This window comes from Entelurus aequoreus, linkage group LG13, assembly GCF_033978785.1.
Source record: "Entelurus aequoreus isolate RoL-2023_Sb linkage group LG13, RoL_Eaeq_v1.1, whole genome shotgun sequence".
Lineage (NCBI taxonomy): Eukaryota > Metazoa > Chordata > Actinopteri > Syngnathiformes > Syngnathidae > Entelurus > Entelurus aequoreus.
This window is the reverse complement of record NC_084743.1, coordinates 19,837,016-19,864,755: the sequence shown is the minus strand read 5'-3', so window position 1 is coordinate 19,864,755 and position 27,740 is coordinate 19,837,016. Positions and strand designations below refer to the sequence as shown.

At 37.2% G+C, this 27,740-nt stretch overlaps 1 protein-coding gene across 7 annotated transcripts in view; it reads right to left on the bottom strand.

Annotated features, from left to right (window-relative positions):
* tns1b (tensin 1b) overlaps nucleotides 1–27,740 on the bottom strand; it is a 395,112-nt gene that overhangs the window by 283,831 nt on the left and 83,541 nt on the right. For all 7 annotated transcript variants that reach the window (XM_062067553.1, XM_062067556.1, XM_062067557.1 and 4 more), the window contains exon 2: nucleotides 14,651–14,765. In XM_062067553.1, coding sequence (XP_061923537.1) covers nucleotides 14,651–14,765 — 115 coding nt within the window. The remainder of the gene's footprint in view (nucleotides 1–14,650; nucleotides 14,766–27,740) is intronic.

Genomic DNA, 27,740 nt, shown 5'->3' with positions numbered 1-27,740 from the left:
TAAAAAAAAGATAAATGAGTTATACTTGTATAGGGCTTTTCTACCTTCTATACTAGTTCAAAATATAACCACAATACTACTGCACAATACACATATTAATAACACATCTCTAAAAGGGTCCTTATTATAAAAATAAAAGCGGAAAGTTTATTAAAGCGCTTATATTTATGACATGGGTATTTACTAGATTACACAGTTGTTGACTCACAATGGCCGGGCAGTGGAAATGCATGCTTGTAATGTTGCAATATATCCAACAGATGGCTCTCTAACTACATGTAAGTGTTGCTATTGTACAGTAAATTTACCCAACAAGCCAAACAAATGATTATATATTTTAGGCCAGACTTGTAAGAGGTCACATTTTTCTTATACTATATTTGTATATTATATATGTATTTATATTATTGTGTCCAGTCAAAACACATAAGGTTGATAAGTACACAGTCACTGAGATATAGTTGGAGTCCTTTATGGATCATTTTGGTGCAATAATGTTTTTCCAGACATAAAAATGTGTTTTAGTGCATTGCACTAAAGCACAATATAGATAATTATTTATGACTGCTTTTAAATGTTTTACGTTTTTTGGGGAATTTGGCCTATCATTCACAATTCTTATATGAGACAAGAACACATTATGTTTTTCTTTTCCTTTTTTTAAATATTCTAAGTCGTAAAATACGCCATAAAGCCCTCTAAAAAAAACATCCCAAAACCGCCAACAACACTCTATTTACATCTCCTGACCTGAATACTAACCAAGTATTAGCGATATTGTTATTATAAGCGCTAATGCACACAAACTATTTTCAGCCGCGCTGTAATAACAGAGAGCTAATAACACTCTTATACACACTACTGAAATGCTCTCACATAAACAACTGAAATGTTTTTCTCTCACACACACTACTGAAACACTCTCATACACACTACTTATGCTGCTATATTCAATGACATATGCCAGTGAGCCGCGGCATCTCCTCTGAGTTGGTGAAAGTTAAATCTAGATTATAAATCGTGCCTCTCATCTGGATAGTAGAAGGTTGTGGCCATAAACCGAGAAGTTGGTCAACATTGACATCCAACTTAGACCCGGACATGGCAAGAAACACACGAAAAGATACTCATTTTATTTTTTCTATTATCTGTGAGGAGATTACGATTAATTATTCATCTAAACGGGAAGATATAAACATCCCATCAATCGGCATCCCAGCACGAGCAGACATTGTACAGTAGGTGATTGTTTTATTATGTTCGCAGTTTATATTTCTTGCTCAGCACTTAGCAATGCTGCTACATGATAGTATCTGTTATTATATAATTATATTACAATTATTTTCAGGCTCACAAATATAAGGTTCTGGATCACCATTTGTCCAAAAATAGTCCTTGTTGTCTCTCACGAAGTCTGCCATGATTAGTAGTGTGGTTGAAGGGAAACATGAACGTTGTGATGAAATTAATGTGCCGCCGTTTGCTTAAAATTAGCAAAATACGTAAATATTACATGTTGTTATGAATGTGGCTGTTGCTACATTACATTTATACTTACAGCATGTACTGTATATAAAACATTGATTGAGGTTTTTGGACGTTTTTAGACCACTTGAGCTACTTCCTACGAGGGGCCGTTAAGGACATTATTCAGAATTACCTCTTATACATACTACTGAAATGCTCTCACATCAACAACTGAAATGTTTTTCTCTCTCACGCACTACTGAAACACTCTCATACACACTACTGAAACACTCTCATACACACTATTGAACACTTTATACACACAACTGAAATGCTCTCACATAAACAACTGAAATGTTTTTCTCACACACACACTACTGAAACACTCTCATACACACTACTGAAACCCTCTCATACACACAACTGAAATGCTCCCACAAACAATTGGAATGTTTTTCCTCACACACACACACTATTGAAACACTCTCATACAGACTAATGAAACACTCTTACACACGCTACTGAAACACTCTCATACACACTACTGAAACCCTCTCATACACTACTGAAACACTCTCATACACACAATTGAACACTCTTATACACACTACTGAAATGCTCTCACATAAACAACGGAAATGTTTTTCTCTCACACGCACTACTAAAACACTCTCATACACAAACTACTGAAACACTCTTATACACACTACTGAAACACTCTTATACAAACTACTGAAATGCTCTCACATAAACAACTGAAATGTTTTTCTCTTACCCACACTACTGAAACACTCTCATTCACACTACTGAAACACTCTTATACACACTCCTGAAATGCTCTCACATAAACAACTGAAACGTTTTTCTCTCATGCACACTACTGAAACACTCTCATACACACTACTAAAACACTCTCATACACAAACTACTGAAACACTCTTATACACACTACTGAAACACTCTTATACAAACTACTGAAATGCTCTCACATAAACAACTGAAATGTTTTTCTCTTACCCACACTACTGAAACACTCTCATTCACACTACTGAAACACTCTTATACACACTCCTGAAATGCTCTCACATAAACAACTGAAACGTTTTTCTCTCATGCACACTACTGAAACACTCTCATACACACTACTAAAACACTCTCATACACACTACTGAAAACATCTTATACACACACGACTGAAATGCTCTCACAAACAACTGAAATGTTTTTCTCTCACACGTACTACTGAAACACTGTCATACACACTACTGTAAAACTCTTATACACACAACTGAAATGCTCTGACATAAACAACTGAAATGTTTTTTCTCTCACACACTACCGAAACACTTATACACACTACTGAAACACTCTTATACACACTACTAAAATGCTCTCACATAAACAATTGAAATGTTTTTCTCTCACACACTAAAACACTCTCATTCACACTACTGAAACACTATTATACATACTACTAAAATGCTCTCACATAAACAACTGAAATGTTTTTCTCTTACCCACACTACTGAAACACTCTTATACACACTACTAAAATGCTCTCACATAAACAACTGAAATGTTTTTCTCTCACACACTGAAACACTCTCATTCACACTACAGAAACACTATTATACATACTACTGAAATGCTCTCACATAAACAACTGAAATGTTTTTCTCTTACCCACACTACTGAAACACTCTCATTCACACTACTGAAACACTCTTATACACACTCCTGAAATGCTCTCACATAAACAACTGAAACGTTTTTCTCTGATGCACACTACTGAAACACTCCCATACACACTACTAAAACACTCTCATACACACTACTGAAACACTCTTATACACACACAACTGAAATGCTCTCACAAACAACTGAAATGTTTTTCTCTCACACGTACTACTGAAACACTCTCATACATACTACTGAAACACTTTTATACACACTACTGAAATGCTCTCACATAAACAAATGAAATGTTTTTCCCTCACACACACTGAAACACTCTCATTCACACTACTGAAACACTCTTATACACACTACTGAAATGCTCTCACATAAACAGCTGAAATGTTTTTCTTTTACACACACTACTGAAACACTCTCATACACACTACTGAAACACTTTTATACACAGTACTGAAATGCTCTCACATAAACAAATGAAATGTTTTTTCTCTCACACACACTACTGAAATACTCTTATACACACTACTGAAACATTCTTATACACACCACTGAAATGCTCTCACATAAACAACTGAAATGTTTTTCTCTCACACACACTACTGAAACACTATCATACACACTAGTGAAACACGTGTATACACAGTACTGAAATGCTCTCACATAAACAAATGAAATGTTTTTCCCTCACACACACTGAAACACTCTCATTCACACTACTGAAACACTCTTATACACACTACTGAAATGCTCTCACATAAACAGCTGAAATGTTTTTCTTTTACACACACTACTGAAACACTCTCATACACACTACTGAAACACTTTTATACACAGTACTGAAATGCTCTCACATAAACAAATGAAATGTTTTTTCTCTCACACACACTACTGAAATACTCTTATACACACTACTGAAACATTCTTATACACACCACTGAAATGCTCTCACATAAACAACTGAAATGTTTTTCTCTCACACACACTACTGAAACACTATCATACACACTAGTGAAACACGTGTATACACAGTACTGAAATGCTCTCACATAAACAAATGAAATGTTTTTCCCTCACACACACTGAAACACTCTCATTCACACTACTGAAACACTCTTATACACACTACTGAAATGCTCTCACATAAACAGCTGAAATGTTTTTCTTTTACACACACTACTGAAACACTCTCATACACACTACTGAAACACTTTTATACACAGTACTGAAATGCTCTCACATAAACAAATGAAATGTTTTTTCTCTCACACACACTACTGAAATACTCTTATACACACTACTGAAACATTCTTATACACACCACTGAAATGCTCTCACATAAACAACTGAAATGTTTTTCTCTCACACACACTACTGAAACACTATCATACACACTAGTGAAACACGTGTATACACAGTACTGAAATGCTCTCACATAAACAAATGAAATGTTTTTTCTCTCACACACACTGAAACACTCTCATTCACACTACTGAAACACTCTTATACACACTACTGAAATGCTCTCACATAAACAGCTGAAATGTTTTTCTTTTACACACACTACTGAAACACTCTCATACACACTACTGAAACACTTTTATACACAGTACTGAAATGCTCTCACATAAACAAATGAAATGTTTTTTCTCTCACACACACTACTGAAATACTCTTATACACACTACTGAAACATTCTTATACACACCACTGAAATGCTCTCACATAAACAACTGAAATGTTTTTCTCTCACACACACTACTGAAACACTATCATACACACTAGTGAAACACGTGTATACACAGTACTGAAATGCTCTCACATAAACAAATGAAATGTTTTTTCTCTCACACACACTACTGAAATACTCTTATACACACTACTGAAACATTCTTATACACACCACTGAAATGCTCTCACATAAACAACTGAAATGTTTTTCTCTCACACACACTACTGAAACACTCTCATACACACTACTGAAACACTTTTATACACAGTACTGAAATGCTCTCACATAAACAACTGAAATGTTTTTCTCTCACACACACTACTGAAACACTATCATACACACTACTGAAACACTTTGATACACAGTACTGAAATGCTCTCACATAAACAAATGAAATGTTTTTCCCTCACACACACTGAAACACTCTCATTCACACTACTGAAACACTCTTATACACACTACTGAAATGCTCTCACATAAACAGCTGAAATGTTTTTCTTTTACACACACTACTGAAACACTCTCATACACACTACTGAAACACTTTTATACACAGTACTGAAATGCTCTCACATAAACAAATGAAATGTTTTTTCTCTCACACACACTACTGAAATACTCTTATACACACTACTGAAATGCTCTCACATAAACAACTGAAATGTTTTAAATGCATTAAAAAACCACACGTGTTGTTGTCTTACATCAGGATTGTGAATGATAGGAAAAAGAAAAAAAAAGTGCAGTTCCCCTTTAAGACTCAGCGGGACGTGCTGCATGCATACCAGCTGTGTGAGCTCAGCAGTTAGAAGCAGCGTTATGATAACCTCCACTATCCCTTCCTTACACACACACAGCTGTTACTGTTGTGTATTCTTGAAAACTTCTATTATTACAGCAATTCCAAGTCCACAAAAAAGCAAAGTGTCACTATAAAAATACGTTTGCTGGGACGTGAGCGTTCTCTTCAAGTTGGACTTTTCTTGCATGCCACCATGTAAGAAAAATAAGTTGTTTATTCACCCAGTGCGCGGTCCTTAGTTTAACCCGAGCTCCGCCTCTGTCAATGAAAATAAAAGTCACTTCCTGCCCTCGAGGCCAGCGCTCCAAAAATACCCCGTTACAGAGTTCCTTGTTTTGTGACTGGAAAACTGAAGTCCTGACCTGCGTCAACACGCTATTGTCGACGTAACCCACACCTTGTATCCTGGCAACCGCCGAGATGGAAAGGAAGTCCAAGGGCTTGTGTCATCGGGAGACCATGTGACTGCACTGTTTGTAAGCAAGAGCAGCTGAAGGAAGGCACTCAATCTAACACTTTTTGCAGCAGTTACTACAAAACCCAAAACCAGTGAAGTTGGCACGTTGTGTAAATCATAAATAAAAACAAAATACAATGATTTGCAAATCCTTTTCAACCTATATTCTATTGAATAGACTGCAAAGACAAGATACTTAATGTTCAAACTGGAAAAAGTTGTTATTTTTTGCAAATATTAGCTAATTTGGAATTTGATGCCTGCAACATGTTTCAAAAAAGCTGGCACAAGTGGCAAAAAAGACTGAGAACGTTGAGGAATGCTCATCAAACACTTATTTGGAACATCCCACAGGTGAACAGGCTAGTTGGGAACAGGTGGGTGCCATGATTGGGTATAAAAGCAGCTTCATTCACAAACAAGGATGGGGCGAGGGTCACCACTTTGTGAACAAATGCGTGAGCAAATTATTGAACAGTTTAAGAACAACATTTCTCAACGAGCTATTGCAAGGAATTTAGGGATTTCACCATCTAAGGTCTGTAAAATCATCAAAAGGTTCAGAGAATCTGCACGTAACATTGAATGCCCGTGACCTTGGATACCTCAGGCGGTACTGCATCAAAAACCGACATCAGTGTGTAAAGGATATCACCACATGGGCTCAGGAACACTTCAGAAAACCACTGTCAGTAACTACAGTTCGTCGCTACATCTGCAAGTGCAAGTTAAAACTCCACCATGCGAAGCGAAAGCCATTTATCAACAACACCCAGAAACGCCGCCGGCTTCATTGGGCCCGAGCTGATCTACGATGGACTGATGCAAAGTGGAAAAGTGTTCAGTGGTCTGACGAGTCCACATTTCAAATTGTTTTTGGAAACCGTGTCCTCCGGAACGAAGAGGGGAAAAAACATCCGGATTGTTATAGGCGCAAAGTCCAAAAGAACAACATTTCTCAACGAGCTATTGCAAGGAATTTAGGGATTTCACCATCTACGGTCCGTAATATCATCAAAAGGTTCAGAGAATCTGGAGAAATCACTGCACGTAACATTGAATGCCCGTGACCTTGGATACCTCAGGCGGTACTGCATGAAAAACCGACATCAGTGTGTAAAGGATATCACCACATGGGCTCAAGAACACTTCAGAAAACCACTGTCAGTAACTACAGTTCGTCGCTACATCTGTAAGTGCAAGTTAAAACTCCACCATGCGAAGCGAAAGCCATTTATCAACAACACCCAGAAACGCCGCCGGCTTCGCTGGGTTCGAGCTGATCTAAGATGGACTGATGCAAAGTGGAAAAGTGTTCGGTGGTCTGACGAGTCCACATTTCAAATTGTTTTTGGAAACCGTGTCCTCCGGAACGAAGAGGGAAAAAAACATCCGGATTGTTATAGGCGCAAAGTCCAAAAGAACAACATTTCTCAACGAGCTATTGCAAGGAATTTAGGGATTTCACCATCTACGCTCCGTAATATCATCAAAAGGTTCAGAGAATCTGGAGAAATCCCTGCACGTAACATCGAATGCCCGTGACCTTGGATACCTCAGGCGGTACTGCATCAAAAACCGACATCAGTGTGTAAAGGATATCACCACATGGGCTCAGGAACACTTCAGAAAACCACTGTCAGTAACTACAGTTCGTCGCTACATCTGTAAGTGCAAGTTAAAACTCCACCACGCGAAGCGAAAGCCATTTATCAACAACACCCAGAAACGCCGCCGGCTTCGCTGGGTTCGAGCTGATCTAAGATGGACTGATGCAAAGTGGAAAAGTGTTCGGTGGTCTGACGAGTCCACATTTCAAATTGTTTTTGGAAACCGTGTCCTCCGGAACGAAGAGGGAAAAAAACATCCGGATTGTTATAGGCGCAAAGTCCAAAAGAACAACATTTCTCAACGAGCTATTGCAAGGAATTTAGGGATTTCACCATCTACGGTCCGTAATATCATCAAAAGGTTCAGAGAATCTGGAGAAATCACTGCACGTAACATTGAATGCCCGTGACCTTGGATACCTCAGGCGGTACTGCATCAAAAACCGACATCAGTGTGTAAAGGATATCACCACATGGGCTCAGGAACACTTCAGAAAACCACTGTCAGTAACTACAGTTCGTTGCTACATCTGTAAGTGCAAGTTAAAACTCCACCATGTGAAGCGAAAGCCATTTATCAACAACACCCAGAAACGCCACCGGCTTCGCTGGGTTCGAGCTGATCTAAGATGGACTGATGCAAAGTGGAAAAGTGTTCGGTGGTCTGACTAGTCCACATTTCAAATTGTTTTTGGAAACCCTGTCCTCCGGAACGAAGAGGGAAAAAAACATCCGGATTGTTATAGGCGCAAAGTCCAAAAGAACAACATTTCTCAACGAGCTATTGCAAGGAATTTAGGGATTTCACCATCTACGCTCCGTAATATCATCAAAAGGTTTAGAGAATCTGGAGAAATCACTGCGCGTAACATTGAATGCCCGTGACCTTGGATACCTCAGGCGGTACTGCATCAAAAACCGACATCAGTGTGTAAAGGATATCACCACATGGGCTCAAGAACACTTCAGAAAACCACTGTCAGTAACTACAGTTTGTCGCTACATTTGCAAGTGCAAGTTAAAACTCCACCATGCGAAGCGAAAGCCATTTATCAACAACACCCAGAAACGCCGCCGGCTTCGCTGGGTTCGAGCTGATCTACGATGGACTGATGCAAAGTGGAAAAGTGTTCGGTGGTCTGACGAGTCCACATTTCAAATTGTTTTTGGAAACCGTGTCCTCCGGAACGAAGAGGGGAAAAAACATCCGGATTGTTATAGGCGCAAAGTCCAAAAGAACAACATTTCTCAACGAGCTATTGCAAGGAATTTAGGGATTTCACCATCTACGCTCCGTAATATCATCAAAAGGTTCAGAGAATCTGGAGAAATCACTGCGCGTAACATTGAATGCCCGTGACCTTGGATACCTCAGGCGGTACTGCATCAAAAACCGACATCAGTGTGTAAAGGATATCACCACATGGGCTCAGGAACACTTCAGAAAACCACTGTCAGTAACTACAGTTTGTCGCTACATCTGTAAGTGCAAGTTAAAACTCCACCATGTGAAGCGAAAGCCATTTATCAACAACACCCAGAAACGCCACCGGCTTCGCTGGGTTCGAGCTGATCTAAGATGGACTGATGCAAAGTGGAAAAGTGTTCTGTGGTCTGACGAGTCCCCATTTCAAATTGTTTTTGGAAACCGTGTCCTCCGGAACGAAGAGGGAAATAAACATCCGGATTGTTTTAGGCGCAAAGTTCAAAAGCCAGCATCTGTGATGGTATGAGGGTGTATTAGTGCCCAAGGCATGGGTAACTTCTGTTTTGTTTGATCAGCCGTTTTACTGCCGTGTTACAGACACCGTTTGGAAACAATTAAAGCATGTAAATGAACATTGACAAAATATTTCTGTGTAGAGAACTAATTTCAAAACGTATACATCTGCGGCTTTTAGTCCGGTGCGGCTAATATATGTAAAAAAATATGTGTTTTCTTCTAGAATTCATATATACCGGTGCTCTCTATAGTCCAGGAAATAGGGTACTACAATGGCATACATTGTGCTCCTTTAAATCAAAGTAGCAACCTTGTCGTGATGTGTTCTCGTGCACGTAAGTAAAAACCTGTTTGCTTTACAATCATATGCACGGGCTTGTCTGAATGAAACATTATTTATCTCCAGCGCGGTGACAGCAGGATGCAGTAAATCTGTTTATAGAGGATAAATGGCCGCTTTGATTGAATTGCCCATTTCTTAATTAACGCGGGGATGGGAATCCTTTTATGGCTTGTGTTTAGTGCGTCTGGGAATGAACACCGCTCACATTAAATGTACAATAGACTGAATTTATTTCATCCATCCATTCATTTTCTCGATAATCTTATTCATCTCACCATATGAAATAGAACTTACTTCACTAATTATTATTTATTCATTTTTAATGTTATTACTTATGGAGTATGTTGTGAATGAATTGAGAACAGGAAGTGAACAAAAGTGTTGACAACTGCTATGTAAAATAAAAGGGGTCGGATTAAATAAGCTCTGCTTCTTCCTACTCCTTTTCGAACATGTTGAATAGAGGAAGTGGAAATAGTGATGTATCATGTTGTATGCATGCATGTTAGAAATAAACTCAAAGTGTGGTTTTACTAAGTATGTGAAACAAAGGACTGGTGATTGCAAAATACACAAATATTTTGATTTTCTGCAGACTTTAGGCCAGGGGTGTCCAAACTTTTTCCACTGAAAAATCAGAATATAAGGCGGCCATTTTGATATGTTTCTATTTTAAAACCAACACAATGTATATATTTAGTTTTAACCCTTAGGGCTCCCTTTGGGTATGGTAAAGGTTAAAGATCATGTGGCCCAGAAAGGGTCCCAGTCATTAAAGTTTTAAAAGTAATTCATATGTTATTTTTTTTACTTTCAAGGCGAAAAATCTCTGGATCAAATCCAGATCTGTCTGTAAATATAAAGTTCGATTTTTTTTTTTTTGGTCAAATAAACCCTCAAAATATGCATTATTTCCCTCAAATAAAATGTCAAAGTGGAATATTCGATGTGAAGCTTTGAATAGGTCAATAGTTCATAACAACAATTTTGATTCATTATTTTTTAGCGCAATGACAGTTTTAAAAAAAAGGTCTATATATATATATATATATTAAGTTAAAGTTAAAGTACCAATGATTGTCACACACACGAGGTGTGGCAAAATTATTATTATATATATACACATATATATATATATATATATATATATATATATATATATATATATATATATATATATATATATATATATATATATATATATATATATATATATATATATATATATATATATACACACATATATATATATATATATATATATATATATATATATATATATATATATATATATATATATATATATATATATATATATATATATATATGGACAGGACTCTCACTATTATGTTAGATCCACTATGGACTGGACTTTCACAATATTATGCTAGATCCACTCGACGTCCATTGCACCACATATATATATATATATATATATATATATATATATATATATATATATATATATATATATATATATATATATATATATATACATATATATATATATATATATATATATATATATATATATATATATATATATATATATATATATATATATATATATATATATATATATGTAAGCTGTGAAAATCCGCTGTACAGTATGTGTGTTTGGGTCCTATTTTTAGGAACACTAATACAAACTCCCACTAAAGTCTGATTGAATTCTAAACATTTTATGACAGACCGCCTTAAAAAACGGAATGGAACTTTACATTTTTCTATGAACGATAAAACACTGAATATGGACAACATATGAATGTCATACCACCTCTCGATCGACATTATTTACAATCAAGCGAATCGCGACAAAAATGCAGCAAACATGCGAAGGGTAAAAAAAACACCCACCTGCAATCTGATATATTATTTGTTGTAAAATTCTCCTTCCGTGTCTGTCCCTGACACCCGCATTTCAGGCTGGAAACACTCTGTGGAAACTAACCATGCCCACACTGCTTGGTGCCTCGTCCGAGCTGCTGTGATTTAGATTACCATAGTAACTAATTAGATTACCATAGTAACTAGTATATCATGCAAAAGCGCAGAATCCAACCATTGAAATACTTTGTATAGTTCAAGACTTACGGTCATTCGAAAACATCACTGCACATCATAATGGCAGCTACAGTTTCCTTCTTAAAGATCTAAAAAATTTATTTGGGAATGTCCGGCGGGCCAGATTGAAAAGCTTAACGGGCCTTAATTTGCCCAGGTCTGTTCTAAGGATTTGTTCACACTGCAAGCTTCATTATCAGTATCATCCAGATGGAATTAGTTTTTTGTTATTTTTATAAAGTCTGAACTTTTATATCATCCATCTGTCAATCCGAAAACAATTAATCTTGCACAAACAAAGGTTCAAAAAAGGTTGGTTGAAATAACCTTTTTGCTAGCAAGGCCATCCATTACAAAAACTAAAATGCGATGTTGTCAGCATCGACGGCATTATATAACTAAACAATACGATAGAAGGAAATGCTCTTTATTGTCTGAGCTCTACCATCATAGGTCAGATCTGGAGAGCTGGAGCCAGATGTTCCCCGTCTGTGTGCCAAAGCAAACAACCACACACTTCCGCTTAACTGCAGTTTTTTAGTTATCTAAAACAGATCTTTTCACGGTCGGATGATTCTGGTACGTCCGCCACGGTCGGATATTCTTTATTCTTGTTCACCTCTTCCATGCCAGGGTAAGGTCGGTGTGATCAAGGTGCTGACTGGATGTTTATAATGGAACAGGTTCAGTTCCTACAGTATGTCTTTTATTATACTTTCTGAATTGAAATGAAGTGGGATTACCAAGGAAGCAGCTGCGAATACAACAAATTGTGTGATGTCTGGATTTAAGCAGCATTATTTTAATCAATTCCTTATAATGGACTGATCCCCAGGCATTCCTTGTGAAACCACTGTCTTTACGTGGTGGAGAGATTTGAGTGGCCAAGTGATCTTAGGAATTATATTATGCTGTCGGTGGTAAGTCTCTGGTAGGTCCTTTTAAGGCAATTTGGTCCTGGGTGATGGTTCGGACTTGAAAGTGGTTAAAAGACCATTAGGAGTTGCCGCACCTCACCAGAAGAAACGGGATGTCGTGAAACGCCTGTTGGTCAGGCCTTCACCCAAGCCAGACCCACCGCCCAGAGGGGTAGGCTACATCATGTTATGTGGTTAAGGCACCAGTCAGTGGTGGAAGCCTGGACGACCCAGTCTTCGTTATCCAAATCTGATTCTTGGGACATTCAACGCCAATGAAAGAATGAACCTTAGCTGGTAAGTGAGGTAGAGCATTTTCAACTAGATGTGGTCAGACTCAGAAAAGGTTCGGGCAAACGATATTATAGCTAAGAAAAGGGAAGCCACGCCCTGTCCGGTGTCTACACCGTTTAAAATTGCCAAATGAAGCCTACTGAACTCAACTGGGGAAGGTGGAAGTAATACTTGAAGGATCTAATCATTCACACATCCTCTTCTGTCTGGTGTTAAATTTGAGCTCAGCGTATGTGTCATCAAAAGAACTTGGGAGTGACCAGAAACTTAAATTCCCTGGAGGAACATCTGGTCGAACGCAACACCTTCCACAGTCGGACAACTTTGTGGCAAGGACAAGATTTTGTCGTGGTTGACATGTCTCTCTAAACATTGCACAGAAGTTGAACACAGTACATCAGAATTGGCAGACTGGGGTAGTGGGAGATCTTTTCAAGAAGGTCGACCTTAGGGTGAGTTCCAACTATAGGGGGTTACGCTCCCCGGCTTCTTGGGAGTGCTAGAAAGGAGACTTTAGCAGTTAGTCAACTCTCTGATATAAGAGGTATAACGTGGTTGTCGTCCAGGTCGTGGAACACTGGACACGCTCTTCACCTGAGGGTACTTTGGAGTTTTTTCGAATTAGACCACATGTGTTTTTTTGGACATGGAAAGAGCATTCAACCATGCTCCTTGTGGTGTGCTGTGAGGAGAGCTCCCTGAGCATGAGGTTGGACGCATGCTACGACATGCCCCTCTGCCCCTGTACAATTGGAGCAGGAGCTCGGTTTGTTTGGTAAGTTGAACCTGTTTTTAGAGAATATTGGCCGCTGCCACAGATGTCCTTTGTCAATGGTTCTGTTAGTTGTTCTTACAGATAGAATATTTATTTGCAGCCAAAGTTCTGAGGATGTCAAGTTTGGATCTCATCTCTGCTTTTTGCAGATGATGTAGTCCTGGTGTGACTGTGATAGTTCGCAGTGTGTGAAGTGTACAAGCACAGCTAAATCGGAGGCGATGTTTTTTTTGTCTGAAAAGAGTGACCTTCAGACCCTAAGTACCTTTGGCAATGTACCTTAAGTATCTCGTGCCCCTAAGGGATCTGCATCATGAGATCGACAGATGAATCAGAGTAGCGTCTGCAGAAAGGCAGTCACTGTACTCGACACTCGTGGTGTAGCCCTGTTTCTACCCTCACCTACGGCCACAAGCTGTGACAAAGACCAAAACGCTTGGGTGGTTGCCCTGGTCAACCAGGAAGGACGCAGAGTCGTTCCGCTGCAGTCCTTGGAAACGGGGCTAATGGAAGCATGACCGTGACAGCTGTGCAGAAGTCCACTATGTGATCCGTTGGCTCTGAAGTGTGGTCTACAATAGTTCATTCACAGGGCCTTGTCCAGGGAAGTCGGGCTAGCTGTGTAAAGTTAACTATGGGAACTACTACTTCACTAATGACCCAAGTAACAGATTTAAATAGAATGTTTTCCTAACCACCAAAACTTAGTTAAAAAAATAACAAGTGTTGCTAATTCTCAGAATTCAAGTCACACATTCAGCTCAGGCGACTGACCTCTGCAGATGAGTCCGTCATGGCCGATAGTCTGCTTGCAAACACTGCAGTGCTTGGCCTTCTTGAAAGTCTTCTCCCGGAAGGTATGGGAATGCAAAGCCTCCAATTCTTCTGGCTGCACAAAGAAAAACAAAGTGGCATGTGAGTGTTAAAAATGTTGTTACTTCATGAAGTCCAGATGGTAGGGTTTTGTTTTGGACAGATGTTGTAAGTGGTTCATTTTGGGGCAATCAGCATATGTCATGAACATACGAACACCTGGCTACACACATAAATCACATAAATCCCCGAAGCCATCTCTCATACAGAACATTACACACACACAGAAATGTTTAAAAGCCATAAATATTCTTCAAACGGTTCTCAATTGAAGAGATGGAGTTTGATGTGCTGAAAACGTCATTTCAATTCCGTGTATGTCTTGTACATGTGAAGAATTAACAATAAAGTTGACAGTTGACATGATAAATTATTTATTTCATTCTTTTTGTCCTCTCCTTACAGTTTTCCCAACTTTCTTGTCATTTTTTCTCAGTTGACAGTCGTTTGACAGCTAAATCTTTTTGTCTGTTTTCTTTGTAAGTTTACTACTCAACATTGGAAGGACACCGCACAGGCTGGGATGTAACGATAAACGCAATCAATGAGAAACCTAGGTAAAACTCTCGACGGTTCATATTACCGTTTTAAACAAAAATGATCGAAAAAGTGTAATAAAAAACTGCCCTTTGACAAACTAAGCTAATACTATTTTTCCCCATTAAAAAAGGACATTTCCCAATCTTTTTTTTGATTGATTGAAACTTTTATTAGTAGATTGCACAGTGAAGTACATATTCCGTACAATTGACCATTAAATGGTAACACCCGAATAGGTTTTCCAACTTGTTTAAGTCGGGGTCCACTTAAATTGATTCATGATACAGATATATACTATTTTCATAATACAGTCATCACACAAGATAATCATCAGAGTATATACATTGAATTATTTACACTATTTACAATCCGAGGTGTGGGATATGGAGGGGGGGGGGGTTAAGTTTGGTTGGTATCAACACTTCAGTCATCAACAATTGCATCATCAGAGAAATTGACATTGGAACAGTGTAGATCTGACTTGGTAGGATATGTACAGCAAGTATTGGACACACAGAGAGAGATCAGAAATTATAAGAAAAAGTGTCTACATTTGATTGTTTACATTTGATTATTTACAATCCGAAGAGGTATGATGAGGAAGGGAGGGTGTTAGTTTAGGGTTGAAGTTGCCTGGAGGTGTTCTTTTAGTGCGGTTTTGAAGGAGGATAGAGATGCCCTTTCTTTTACACCTGTTGGGAGTGCATTCCACATTGATGTGGCATAGAAAGAGAATTAGTTAAGACCTTTGTTAGTTCGGAATCTGGGTTAAACGTGGTTAGTGGAGCTCCCCCTGGTGTTGTGGTTACGGCGGTCATTTACGTTAAGGAAGTAGTTCAGGGAGGTGTAGTGGATTTTATAGACAGGGCTCGGTGCAAGTTGTTTTACTCTGTCCTCCACCCTGAGCCAGCCCACTTTGGAGACGTGGCTATGAGTGAGGTGGGATCTGGGGTTTTGATCTTAACTTATAAAAACACATTAGTGTCTGTGTAACTGAGCTACTAAATTGTGCACATTGATTGCTACAGGAGTGATACAGTCAAAAGTTTACATACACTTGTAAAGAACATAATGTCATGGCTGTCTTAAGTTTCCAATCATTTCTACAACTCTTATTTTTTTGTGATAGAGTGATTGGAGCACATACTTGTTGGTCACAAAAAAACATTCTTGAAGTTTGGTTCTTTTATGAATGTATTATGGGTCTACTGCAGGGGTGTCCAAAGTGCGGCCCGGGGGCCATTTGCGGCCCGCAGCTAATAGTTTAACGGTCCGCCACACATTCTGGAAATGCTATTGCAAAATTAAAAAAAAAGTGGAATGAGATGAAATCTGACTAGAAAAAGTTGCAATGTTGACACAAAGCTGCCATGCAGGCTGGTTTTTTTTCTGTTTTTTTCTTTTTTTGCCATTTCTTAAAAAAAAAGAAAAAATAACTCAATGTTATAATGAATTATTGACCTATTCAAGGCTCCAATTATTTCAAATATTTAACTTTAAATGTTTTATGTGGAAAATATTGTGTGGTTGCCATACAAAAACATCAATGTTTTCTTTGACAAAAGAGCATAAAACAAACAAAATAATAATTCAAACGTAAAATCGACAGATATACAGTATCTGAAGTTGATCTCGTAACTTAAGTGTTGAAAGTAAAAAAAATAATAATAAAAATGTATCACCTTTTGGGTTCCAAATATATTTAATGGGATTTTATTTGTGTTTTCACTGTGATTACTCAAAAATAATAAAGAATGGTGTCCTGCATCATTGACCTTTTTAAGGCTCTAATTAATTCACATCAAACATTGCTTTTTGAATGTTTTGAGCAGTGGGGGAAATACTGCATATTTCAGTTTTATTATAAAAAACAAAGTTGTCTTTGACAGAAAAGGCATAAAACCTTTGTTTTTTTTTAACTTTATTTCAACCTGAAGTTGATATACTGTAGAGATTTACTGTAAGCGTTAAAAAAAAATATATATATATATATATATATATATATATATATATATATATATATGTAAAATCCATATATTTTGTTATGGTTTGAAAATGAAAAATATCAAAAAGGCCCCCGCATGCTTTAATTTTTCCATGTGCGGCCCTCAGTGGAAAAAGTTTGGACACCCCTGGTCTACTGAAAATGTGACCAACTTATGCTGGGTCAAAAGTATACATACAGCAATGTTAATATTTGCTTACATGTCCCTTGGCAAGTTTCACTGCAATAAGGCGCTTTAGGTAGCCATCCACAAGCTTCTGGCAATCTTATAGTTGCATTTTTGACCACTCCTCTTGACAAAATTGGTGCAGTTCAGCTAAATGTGTTGCTTTTCTGACATGGACTTGTTTCTTCAGCATTGTCCACATGTTTAAGTCAGGACTTTGGGAAGGCCATTCTAAAAACCTTAATTCTAGCCATTCCTTTACCACTTTTGACGTGTGTTTGGGGTCATTGTCCTGTTGGAACACCCAAATGCGCCCAAGACCCAACCTCCAGACTGATGATTTTAGGTTGTCCTGAAGAATTTGGAAGTAATCCTCCTTTTTCATTGTCCCATTTACTCTCTGTAAAGCACCATTTCCATTGGCAGCAAAACAGGTCCAGAGCATATTAATACCACCACCACGCTTGACGGTAGGCATGGCGTTCCTGGGATTAAAGGCCTCACCTTTTCTCCTCCAAACTTATTCATTCATTCATTCATTTTTTTATTTATCTCCTTCATTGATGTGCATTTTTGATCAATAGACAATTAAACTCTAACGAAAAAACACATATTTACACACCTATGTTTGAGAAGGAACAGGATGAAGAAAATCTTATATTTCCTGTCCCCTTCAACATTATACGTAGTTAATGGATAGCCCTGATTCACAAGCATACAAATATTGCTGGGTATTGTGGCCAAACAGCTTAATTTTTGTTTATTTAAGGCAGGGGTAGGGAACCTATGGCTCTAGAGCCAGATGTGGCTCTTTTGATGACTGCATCTGGCTCTCAGATAAATCTTAGCTGACATTACTTAACAGGATAAGTACTGAATAATTCCGCTGGTAATCACAGTGTTAAAAATAACGTTCAAAATATAAAACATGCTCATGCATTTTAATCCATCCATCCGTTTTCTCACGCACCTGTTCAAGAAGTCGCGTTAATGGTAAGAAGTATTTTATTTATTATTGGTTAGCTTCAGAATAACAATGTTATTAAAAAGAATGAGAGACTTATTATACTCTAATGAAGAGAGAGATTCGGACCGAGGAAGCGACGATTTCCCCATTAATTTGAGCGAGGATGAAAGATTTGTGGATGAGTAAAGTGCAAGTGAAGGACTAGTGGGGAGTTGAAGCTATTCAGATAGGGAAGATGCTGTGAGAGCCGGGGGTGACCTGATATTCAGCTGGGAATGACTACAACAGTAAATAAACACAAGACATATATATACTCTATTAGCCACAACACAACCAGGCTTATATTTAATATGCCACAAATTAATCCCGCATAAAAACACCTAGGTGTTTGTTATGCTAGCTCCTAGCTACTAGCTCGAGCTACTTATAGCTCGAGCGGGTAATATGGACGGAATCCCGTCCATATAACCCGCCAATACAATTCAAACACCTGCACAACACACACACTCACTCAGCCCAAAGAACCGTTCACCTAACCCAAGGTTCATAAAGCTTATATATTTAACCAAAGTTACGTACATGACACGCACGTACTGGCAAGCAATCAAATGTTTGGAAGTGCGCGGGGTGGGACCTGATATTCAGCTGGGAATGACTACAACAGTAAATAAACACAAGACATATATATACTCTATTAGCCACAACACAACCAGGCTTATATTTAATATGCCACAAATTAATCCTAATGCTAGCTCCTAGCTCCTAGCTACTAGCTCGAGCTAGTTATAGCAAGCGATCAAATGTTTGGAAGCGCAGCTGTGTACTCACGGTATCGCAAGTGTATCCAAATCAAAGTCCTACTGGTAAGAGTCTCTGTTGTCCGAGTTCTTCGATCTTGACTGCATCTTTCGGAAATGTAAACAAAGAAGCGCCGGCTGTGTACGTGTTGCTGCTGACTTCCCTCGCAAAATAGACGCTTCGCACCGACAACTTTCTTCTTTGCTTGCTCAGCTTCTTTCTCCATAATGCAATGAACAAATTGCAACAGATTCACCAACACAGATGTCCAGAATACTGTGGAATAATGACATGAAAACAGAGCTATTTCGTATTGACTTCAATGGTGTCCGAATACTTCCGTTTCAATGATTGACGTCACGCGCATACGTCATCCTCAGAGGCGTTTCGAACCGGAAGTTTAGCGGGAAATTTAAAATTGCACTTTATAAGTTAACCCGGCCGTATTGGCATGTGTTGCAATGTTAAGATTTCATCATTGATATATAAACTATCAGACTGCGTGGTCGGTAGTAGTGGCTTTCAGTAGGCCTTTAAGGTATGTACATAAACATTTACCAAATATTTCTGTGGAAATAACTATTTTCACAACGTATATATCTGCGGCTTATAGTCCGGTATGGAAAAATATATTGTTCTTCTAAAATGTAGTGGGTGCGGCTTTAATCCCGGTGCGCTTTATAGTCCAGAAAATACGGTAATTACTTTTTGGGCACATTCAAAAATACAATGATAATAATGATAACCGTGATATGAAATGTTTTTATATTGTTACATCCCTCCACAATATTTAGGGGCTCAACCGTTTCATTTTTCGAGAAACCTGTGTTTGTTCTTTGCCACTCAGTCAGGACCAACATTATTTCTGTGGTCTGCGGTCCCCACTTTGACTGGAGAAATAAGTTAGACAACCTTAACCAAATAAATACTTTGTAGCCATTATGCTGGAAAAACACCAAATCAATCACGTTGGTGGCATTCGATCAACAATAAAAGAGGCACCTTGAGGAACATTGTTGAATGTTTGTATTAAATCTGCAGCTGTATACAGATTATTTACACTAGTCAAGTGCCAGGACATATGGCTTTTATTAACTACTCTGCAAGCTCGGTAGACCTAATAGTCGCAATCCGACATATTGAAGAACGTCTCACAGGAACATCACTTCGAGACCACAACCACGTCACCCTTCTAGCAACCAACCCCAGAACCTGTGAGACCACTAATGTCTAACATGTTTGTCCAGATGGACCTACTCTACCAAGTAATGTGTCGTTCTGGGGAAGGTAACAACAGTATTAACACTTCTGAAGAGAGAACTGATTCAACAGAAAGGAAGGACAGATGTGGAAGATGTCAGACTTGCAAGACTTAACATATTATATCTATTATTTTTCTTCTGGCTGAATGTGTTTTTCTCCCCAGCAAAGAAAGAACAAGGTTCCAAATTGGTTTAAGTCCAACACGGGAACCCAATTTTTGATTCCGAGAAAGCAATCCACCCAATTAAGCCCACTCTACTACTTCGGTCGGCAAAAACATTGATCTATTAGCTCCTTTGTTGGCAATTTAGGTCTAACAAGAACATCATGAAGTGATCATGATGGCTTCCATGAGGGGAGCATGGACTTTTAAAGCATAGACCCGTATCCAAACACCAGGCAGGTATTAGTCCTACACAGGACATTTCAGAATAACATGGGGCGGTTTAGATTTTTGGTTTAAAAATCATAAAAAAATGAATAAAACAAAGTGTGAAAAAGTGCAATGTAATTTTAAAGTTCTGCTTAGGGCTCAAATTTCATGCATGGATGGATGAGTTGGGTGTGAAAGAACTTGAGAGTCCTGACCTCAACCCTAGCAAACCTCTTTTGGGGTGAACTAAGACAGCGATTGAGTATAAATCACCAATCACATTCCGGCTTCAGAGTAATAGTGCTATGCGTCAAATCCAGTCTAAATACTAAAACAATGAAAAATAGTCTTAGATTATGATCATAATCATAATTTGTCAAAGATATAGGTACATATATGTATGTATGGATATACAAACCCTAACACCAGTGAAGTTGGCACGTTGTGTAAATGGTAAATAAAAACAGAATACAATGATTTGCAAATCCTTTTCAAACTATATTCAATTGAATAGACTGCAAAGACAAGATACTTAACGTTCGAACTTGAAAACTTTATTTTTTTGCAAATATTAGCTCATTTGGACTTTGATGCCTGCAACATGTTTTAAAAAAATCTGGCACAAGTGGCAAAACAGACTGAGAAAGTTGAGGAATGCTCATCAAACACTTATTGGGATGGGGAGAGGGTCACCACTTTGTGAACAAATGCGTGAGCAAATTGTCCCAACGGTTTCAGAACAACATTTCTCGACGAGCTATTGCAAGGAATCTAGGGATTTCACCATCTACGGTCCGTAATATCATCAAAAGGTTCAGAGAATCTGGAGAAATCACTGCACGTAAGTGATGATATTACGGACATTGAAAAGTGACATCAGTGGGTAAAGGATATCACCACATGGGCTCAGGAACACTTCAGAAAACCACTGTCATCAACTACAGTTTGTCGCTACATCTGTAAGTGCAAGTTAAAACTCTACTATGGAAAGCGAAAGTCATTTATCAACAACACCCAGAAACGCTCCGGGCTTCGCAGGGCCCGAGCTCATCGAAAATGGACTGATGCAAAGTGGAAAAGTGTTCTGTGGTCTGACGAGTCCACATTTCAAATTATTTTTGGAAACTGTGGACGTCAAAGAGGAAAAGAACCATCCGGATTGTTACAGGCGCAAAGTTGAAAAGCCAGCATCTGTGATGGTATGGGTGTGTATTAGCGCCCAAGGCATGGGTAACTTACACATCTGTGAAGGCACCATTAATACTGAAAGGTACATACAGGTTTTGGAGCAACATATGTTGCCATCCAAGCAACGTTATCATGGACGCCCCTGCTTATTTCAGCAAGACAATGCCAAGCCACGTGTTACAACAGTGTGGCTTCATAGTAAAAGAGTGCGGGTACTAGACTGGCCTGCCTGTAGTCCAGACCTGTCTCCCATTGAAAATTTGTGGCTCAATATGAAGCCTAAATACCACAATGGAGACCCGGACTGTTGAACAACTTACGCTGTACATCAAGCAAGAATGGGAAATAATGTAATGTAATCTGTGATATTTCTACCTAAATAAATGTTTTATAGCAGATTAAAATAAAGTGTAAATTATTTGTTTAACATGTTCTGTTCGATAGTCCGCAATTGCATAATGTTTAGCAGGCTGAATATACATTTTTTATGAATAAATAGAGACGGTTAAAACATTGCCATGCAGCGATATACCATTAACGTGTACGACATATAATGTAGAGAATATCAGAAGCATTTATTCTGGTAGAAATTTACCAAACATCTTCGACAATCCAAGCATGATCATATTAGTCCAAATTGTGTGTTATGAATGCATTTAACTGGTATCTCGACTTGGCGTAGCTCCCCCTCTGAATGCAAGTGCTCCTACAGCCGTAATACAAATTATGTGTTCCTACAAAATACACAATCTGGCAAGACACCAGATTGGTTTTTTTCATTTTTATTAAAAGCGTGTTTATATCCTTTTTGTGTTCAGCTATTTAAAACAACATAATTTTGTATTTATCTGCGATTAATCGGAATTAATTTTGAGTTATTATGAACAAACTGCGATTAAATAGTTTAATTGTTTGACAATCCTTACATAGATAGATAGATAGATAGATAGATAGATAGATAGATAGATAGATAGATAGATAGATAGATAGATAGATAGATAGATAGATAGATAGATAGATAGATAGATAGATAGATAGATAGATAGATATTATCCAATACATATTAAGTGTTCGTTTCTTCAAGTTTCCAGACCTCAACACTGACATAGTGGAATATTTTTGAAATCTGACAACTCATCTTTATTTATAGAAAGCCAAAAGGCCAAAGTTCACGTGGAGGTTTAAGTAATCAAATGATGCAACCCCTGGTGTTGCTCAAGCTCTATGTGACAGCTCACTGTTTGTATTTGAGGGCCACATGGCAACAGCGGGACAGCCAACCCTTCATTCCGGCCTCCTCGCTATCACTGCATAACATGATTAGCTTAATCTAGTTTGGCGGGAATAGCAGTCATGGCTGCGCTGGATGCACCGTGCTGGCAAGAAAGGGACGTTATAGGAAAGAATGGAGGCCTCCGCCTGGCATCCTTCCATGAAGTTACCTTCTGTGCATGCCATGGACTTTGTTTGGCAACTACTGGGTTGGTATCATGGCTGTGGATTTAGACGAGGGGATAAGTATATTGTAGACTGTATAATGCATATGTTCCTTTTTGACTGCACTTGAATGTATAATAGACTGTATTTATATTATTCACATGTGAATAATGCTGTGTAATTGACTGTTTTTATACTATTCACATGTGAATAATGCTGTATAATAGACTGTATTTATAGTATTCACATGTGAATAATGCTGTATAATAAACTGTATTTATATTACTCATATGTGAATAATGCTGTATAATGCTGTATAATAGACGGTATTTACATTATTCACATGTGAATAATGCTGTATAATAGACTGTATTTATATTATTCATATGTGAATAATGCTGTATAATAGACTGTATTTATATTATTCACATGTGAATAATGCTGTATAATAGACTGTATTTATATTATTAACACGTTAATAATGCTGTATAATAGACCGTATTTATGTTACTCACATGTGAATAATGCTGTATAATAGACTGTATTTATATTATTCACATGTGAATAATGCTGTATAATAGACTGTATTTATATTATTCACATGTGAATAATGCTGTATAATAGACTGTATTTATATTATTCACATGTGAATAATGCTGTATAGTAGACTGTATTTATATTATTCACATGTGAATAATGCTGTATAATAGACTGTATTTATATTAATCACATGTGAAGAATGCTGTATAATAGACTATATTTATACTATTCTCATGTGAATAATGCTGTATAAAAGACTGTATTTATATTATTCACATGTGAATAATGCTGTATAATAGACTGTATTTATACTATTCACACGTGAATAATGCTGTATAATAGACTGCATTTATATTATTCACATGTGAATAATGCTGTATAATAGACTGTGTTTATATTATTCACATGTGAATAATTCTGTATAATAGACTGTATTTATATTATTCACATGTGAATAATGCTGTATAATAGACTGTATTTATATTATTCACATGTGAATAATGCTGTATAATAGACTATTTATATTATTCACATGTGAATAATACTGTATAATAGACTGTATTTATATTATTCACATGTGAATAATGCTGTATAATAGACTGTATGTATATTATTCACATATGAATAATGCTGTATAATAGACTGTATTTATATTATTTAGATGTGAATAATGCTGTATAATAGACTGTATTTATATTATTCACATATGAATAATGCTGTATAATAGACTGTATTTATAATATTCACATGTGAATAATGCTGTATAATAGACTGTATTTATATTATTCACATGTGAATAATGCTGTATAATAGACTGTATTTATATTATTCACACATGAATAATGCTGTATAATAGACTGTATTTATATTATTCACACGTTAATAATGCTGTATAATAGACTGTATTTATATTACTCACATGTGAATAATGCTGTATAATAGACTGTATTTATATTATTCACATGTGAATAATGCTGTATAGTAGACTGTATTTATATTATTCACATGTGAATAATGCTGTATAATAGACTGTATTTATATTATTCACATGTGAATAATGCTGTATAATAGACTGTATTTATATTATTCACATGTGAATAATGCTGTACAATAGACTGTATTTATATTATTCACGTGTAAAAAATACCTAAGTGTTTGTTGTCTACTGTGAGCGAACTGTGGCGCTGAATTTCCCCCAGGGATCAATAAAGTACTTTCTATTCTATTCTATTCTAAGTAGCCTTAATGGTCCAGTTATTAGGATAACACTATAGGGGCATTTCCACGGAAATGGCGGAATATATGTTTTGTTTTGTTTTTTTTAACTATGTGGGGCTGTTGAGATGACACCATTTCTGTGGGGAGTTTTTGAAAAAAAATTAACTATTGCAAGTGTGAAGTGCTCAGTCTAGGCATGCATGTGTTTCACAGCCAAAACAATAATGGCTGCCCATAATAGTGTATTTGTCCAACAAAATGTGCAATTAATACACTCATATGGGTGGCTATATACCGTATTTTCCAGACCATAGGATTATAAGGTGCACTGCTGATGAGCGAGTCTAGTCAGGTCTATTTTCATACAAAAGGCGCACCGGATTATAGGGCGCATTAAAAGGGTCTTTTTTTTTTTTTTTTATGAATGTGAAACACTTCCTTGTTGTCTACATAACATGTTATGGTGGTTCTTTGGTCATAACCACAGAACTTTCCTCCAGAAGGTTTTATCTTTGCCCCATGTGATGTCAGATGAAACAAAATATTAGCTGTCTGGCCACAATACCCAGCAATGTGCTTGGAGGAGAAAAGGTGAGGCCTTTAATCCCAGGAACACCACTCCTACCGTCAAGCATGGTGGTGGTAGTATTATGCTATGGGCCTGTTTTGCTGCCAATGGAACTGGTGCTTTACAGAGAGTAAATGGGACAATGAAAAAGGAGGATTACCTCCAAATTCTTCAGGACAACCTAAAATCATCAGCCCGGAGGTTGGGTCTTGGGCGCAGTTGGGTGTTCCAACAGGACAATGACAGTGTTCTTTAAAATAGATAAACCGGCCACCAGACACATTTTCTTCTCCAAATTTGGCCTCCCGAGTCAAAATAATTGCCCAGGCATGTACTAGGCCAACAAAAAGTACTCAAAATATGTTTTTTTTTTAAGACAAGCCATACGTATTATTACAAGGTCTTCGGATAATATTGCAATAATGTGAAAGGGAATTGTTTTGACAAAGTGAGACTTCGGAGAAACTTGACCGTTTTTACTTGGTTGTTGTCATGCAAATGTACCCTTTGTTTTGGGGCAAGAAAGCATGAACAGATTAACGTGGTGGCTTCCCTCCCTTCTATATTGAACAAGTTGTCATGGAACCTGCGGTCAGCCAAAATAATGCAAACCAATGCACACAAAAAAATAATAAAACCCAAGAGAGATCAGTCTTCAAATGGCTCAAGTCTCAGGTATACTTTCTTAACTTTCCAGTCCTATTAGGTACTAACTGCACTGGCATGGTGAAGAGTTTGACATTTTGATATATTTCACTCTATTTAACAGACTTCAAAGCCAGTCAGTCATAGGCCCAGTAGGAGGTATACTAAGGTCTTGGCATTTAACAGTACATGCACTGCAAAAACTGAAATCTAAGTAAGATTAAATATCTCAAATAAGGGTGATATTTGCCTATTTAAGATTTAAGATAATTCTTCTCACTAAGCAGATTTTATGTTAGAGTGTTTTACTTGTTTTAAGTGTTTTGGTCCTAAATGATCTCAGTAAGATATTACAGCTTGTTGCTGAGATTTGATGACCTATATTGAGTAAAACATGCAAAGCTGTGTCATCAACACTCACAAGTATAAAACTACATTTTAAAGTAATAATTTCTTATTTTAAGCATTAAAAAATAAAATCATGACTTTGACACAATTGTGTCTCATATTAAAACAGATGACAGCCAAAAGGACTTTGCGGTTTTATTTTCAATGAAACAATAGAAAATACGTACTCATATAGTAGTACAGTTGTTATTAGTGAGAATATACTTATTTTCAGGTATTTTTGGGTTCATTGAGGTTAGCTAATTTTACTTGTTTTGGAAAGTCTTGACAAGCCAAATTTTCTTGTTCTATTGGCAGATAATTGTGCTTAGTTCATATAAAATACCCCTCATTATTATTATTTTTCTTGTTTTTGAACACTGACTTTTTGCAGTGTGACTTGTCCTATACTGCAAAAAGTCAGTTTTCAAAAACAGGAAAAAAAATTACAAAAATGAGGGGTATTTTATATGAACTAAGCCAAATGTTCTTGTTCTATTGGCAGATCATTTTGCTCAGCTCAAATAAAATACCCCTAATTTTTGTTTTGTTTTTTCTTGTTTTTAAACACTGACTTTTTGCAGTGTGACTTGTCCTACACTGCAAAAAGTCAGTGTTCAAAAACAAGAAAAAACAAAAAAAAATTAGGGGTATTTTATATGAACTAAGCAAAATTATCTGCCAATAGAACAAGAAAATTTGGCTTGTCAAGACTTTCCAAAACAAGTAAAATTAACGTTAAAGGCAAAAAACCATCGAATGAGTGTGACTTGACCTACACTGCAAAAAGTCAGTGTTCAAAAACAAAAAAACATTTTTTTTTATATGAACTAAGCAAAATTATCTGCCAATAGAACAAAAAAAATTGTCTTGTCAAGACTTTCCAAAACAAATAA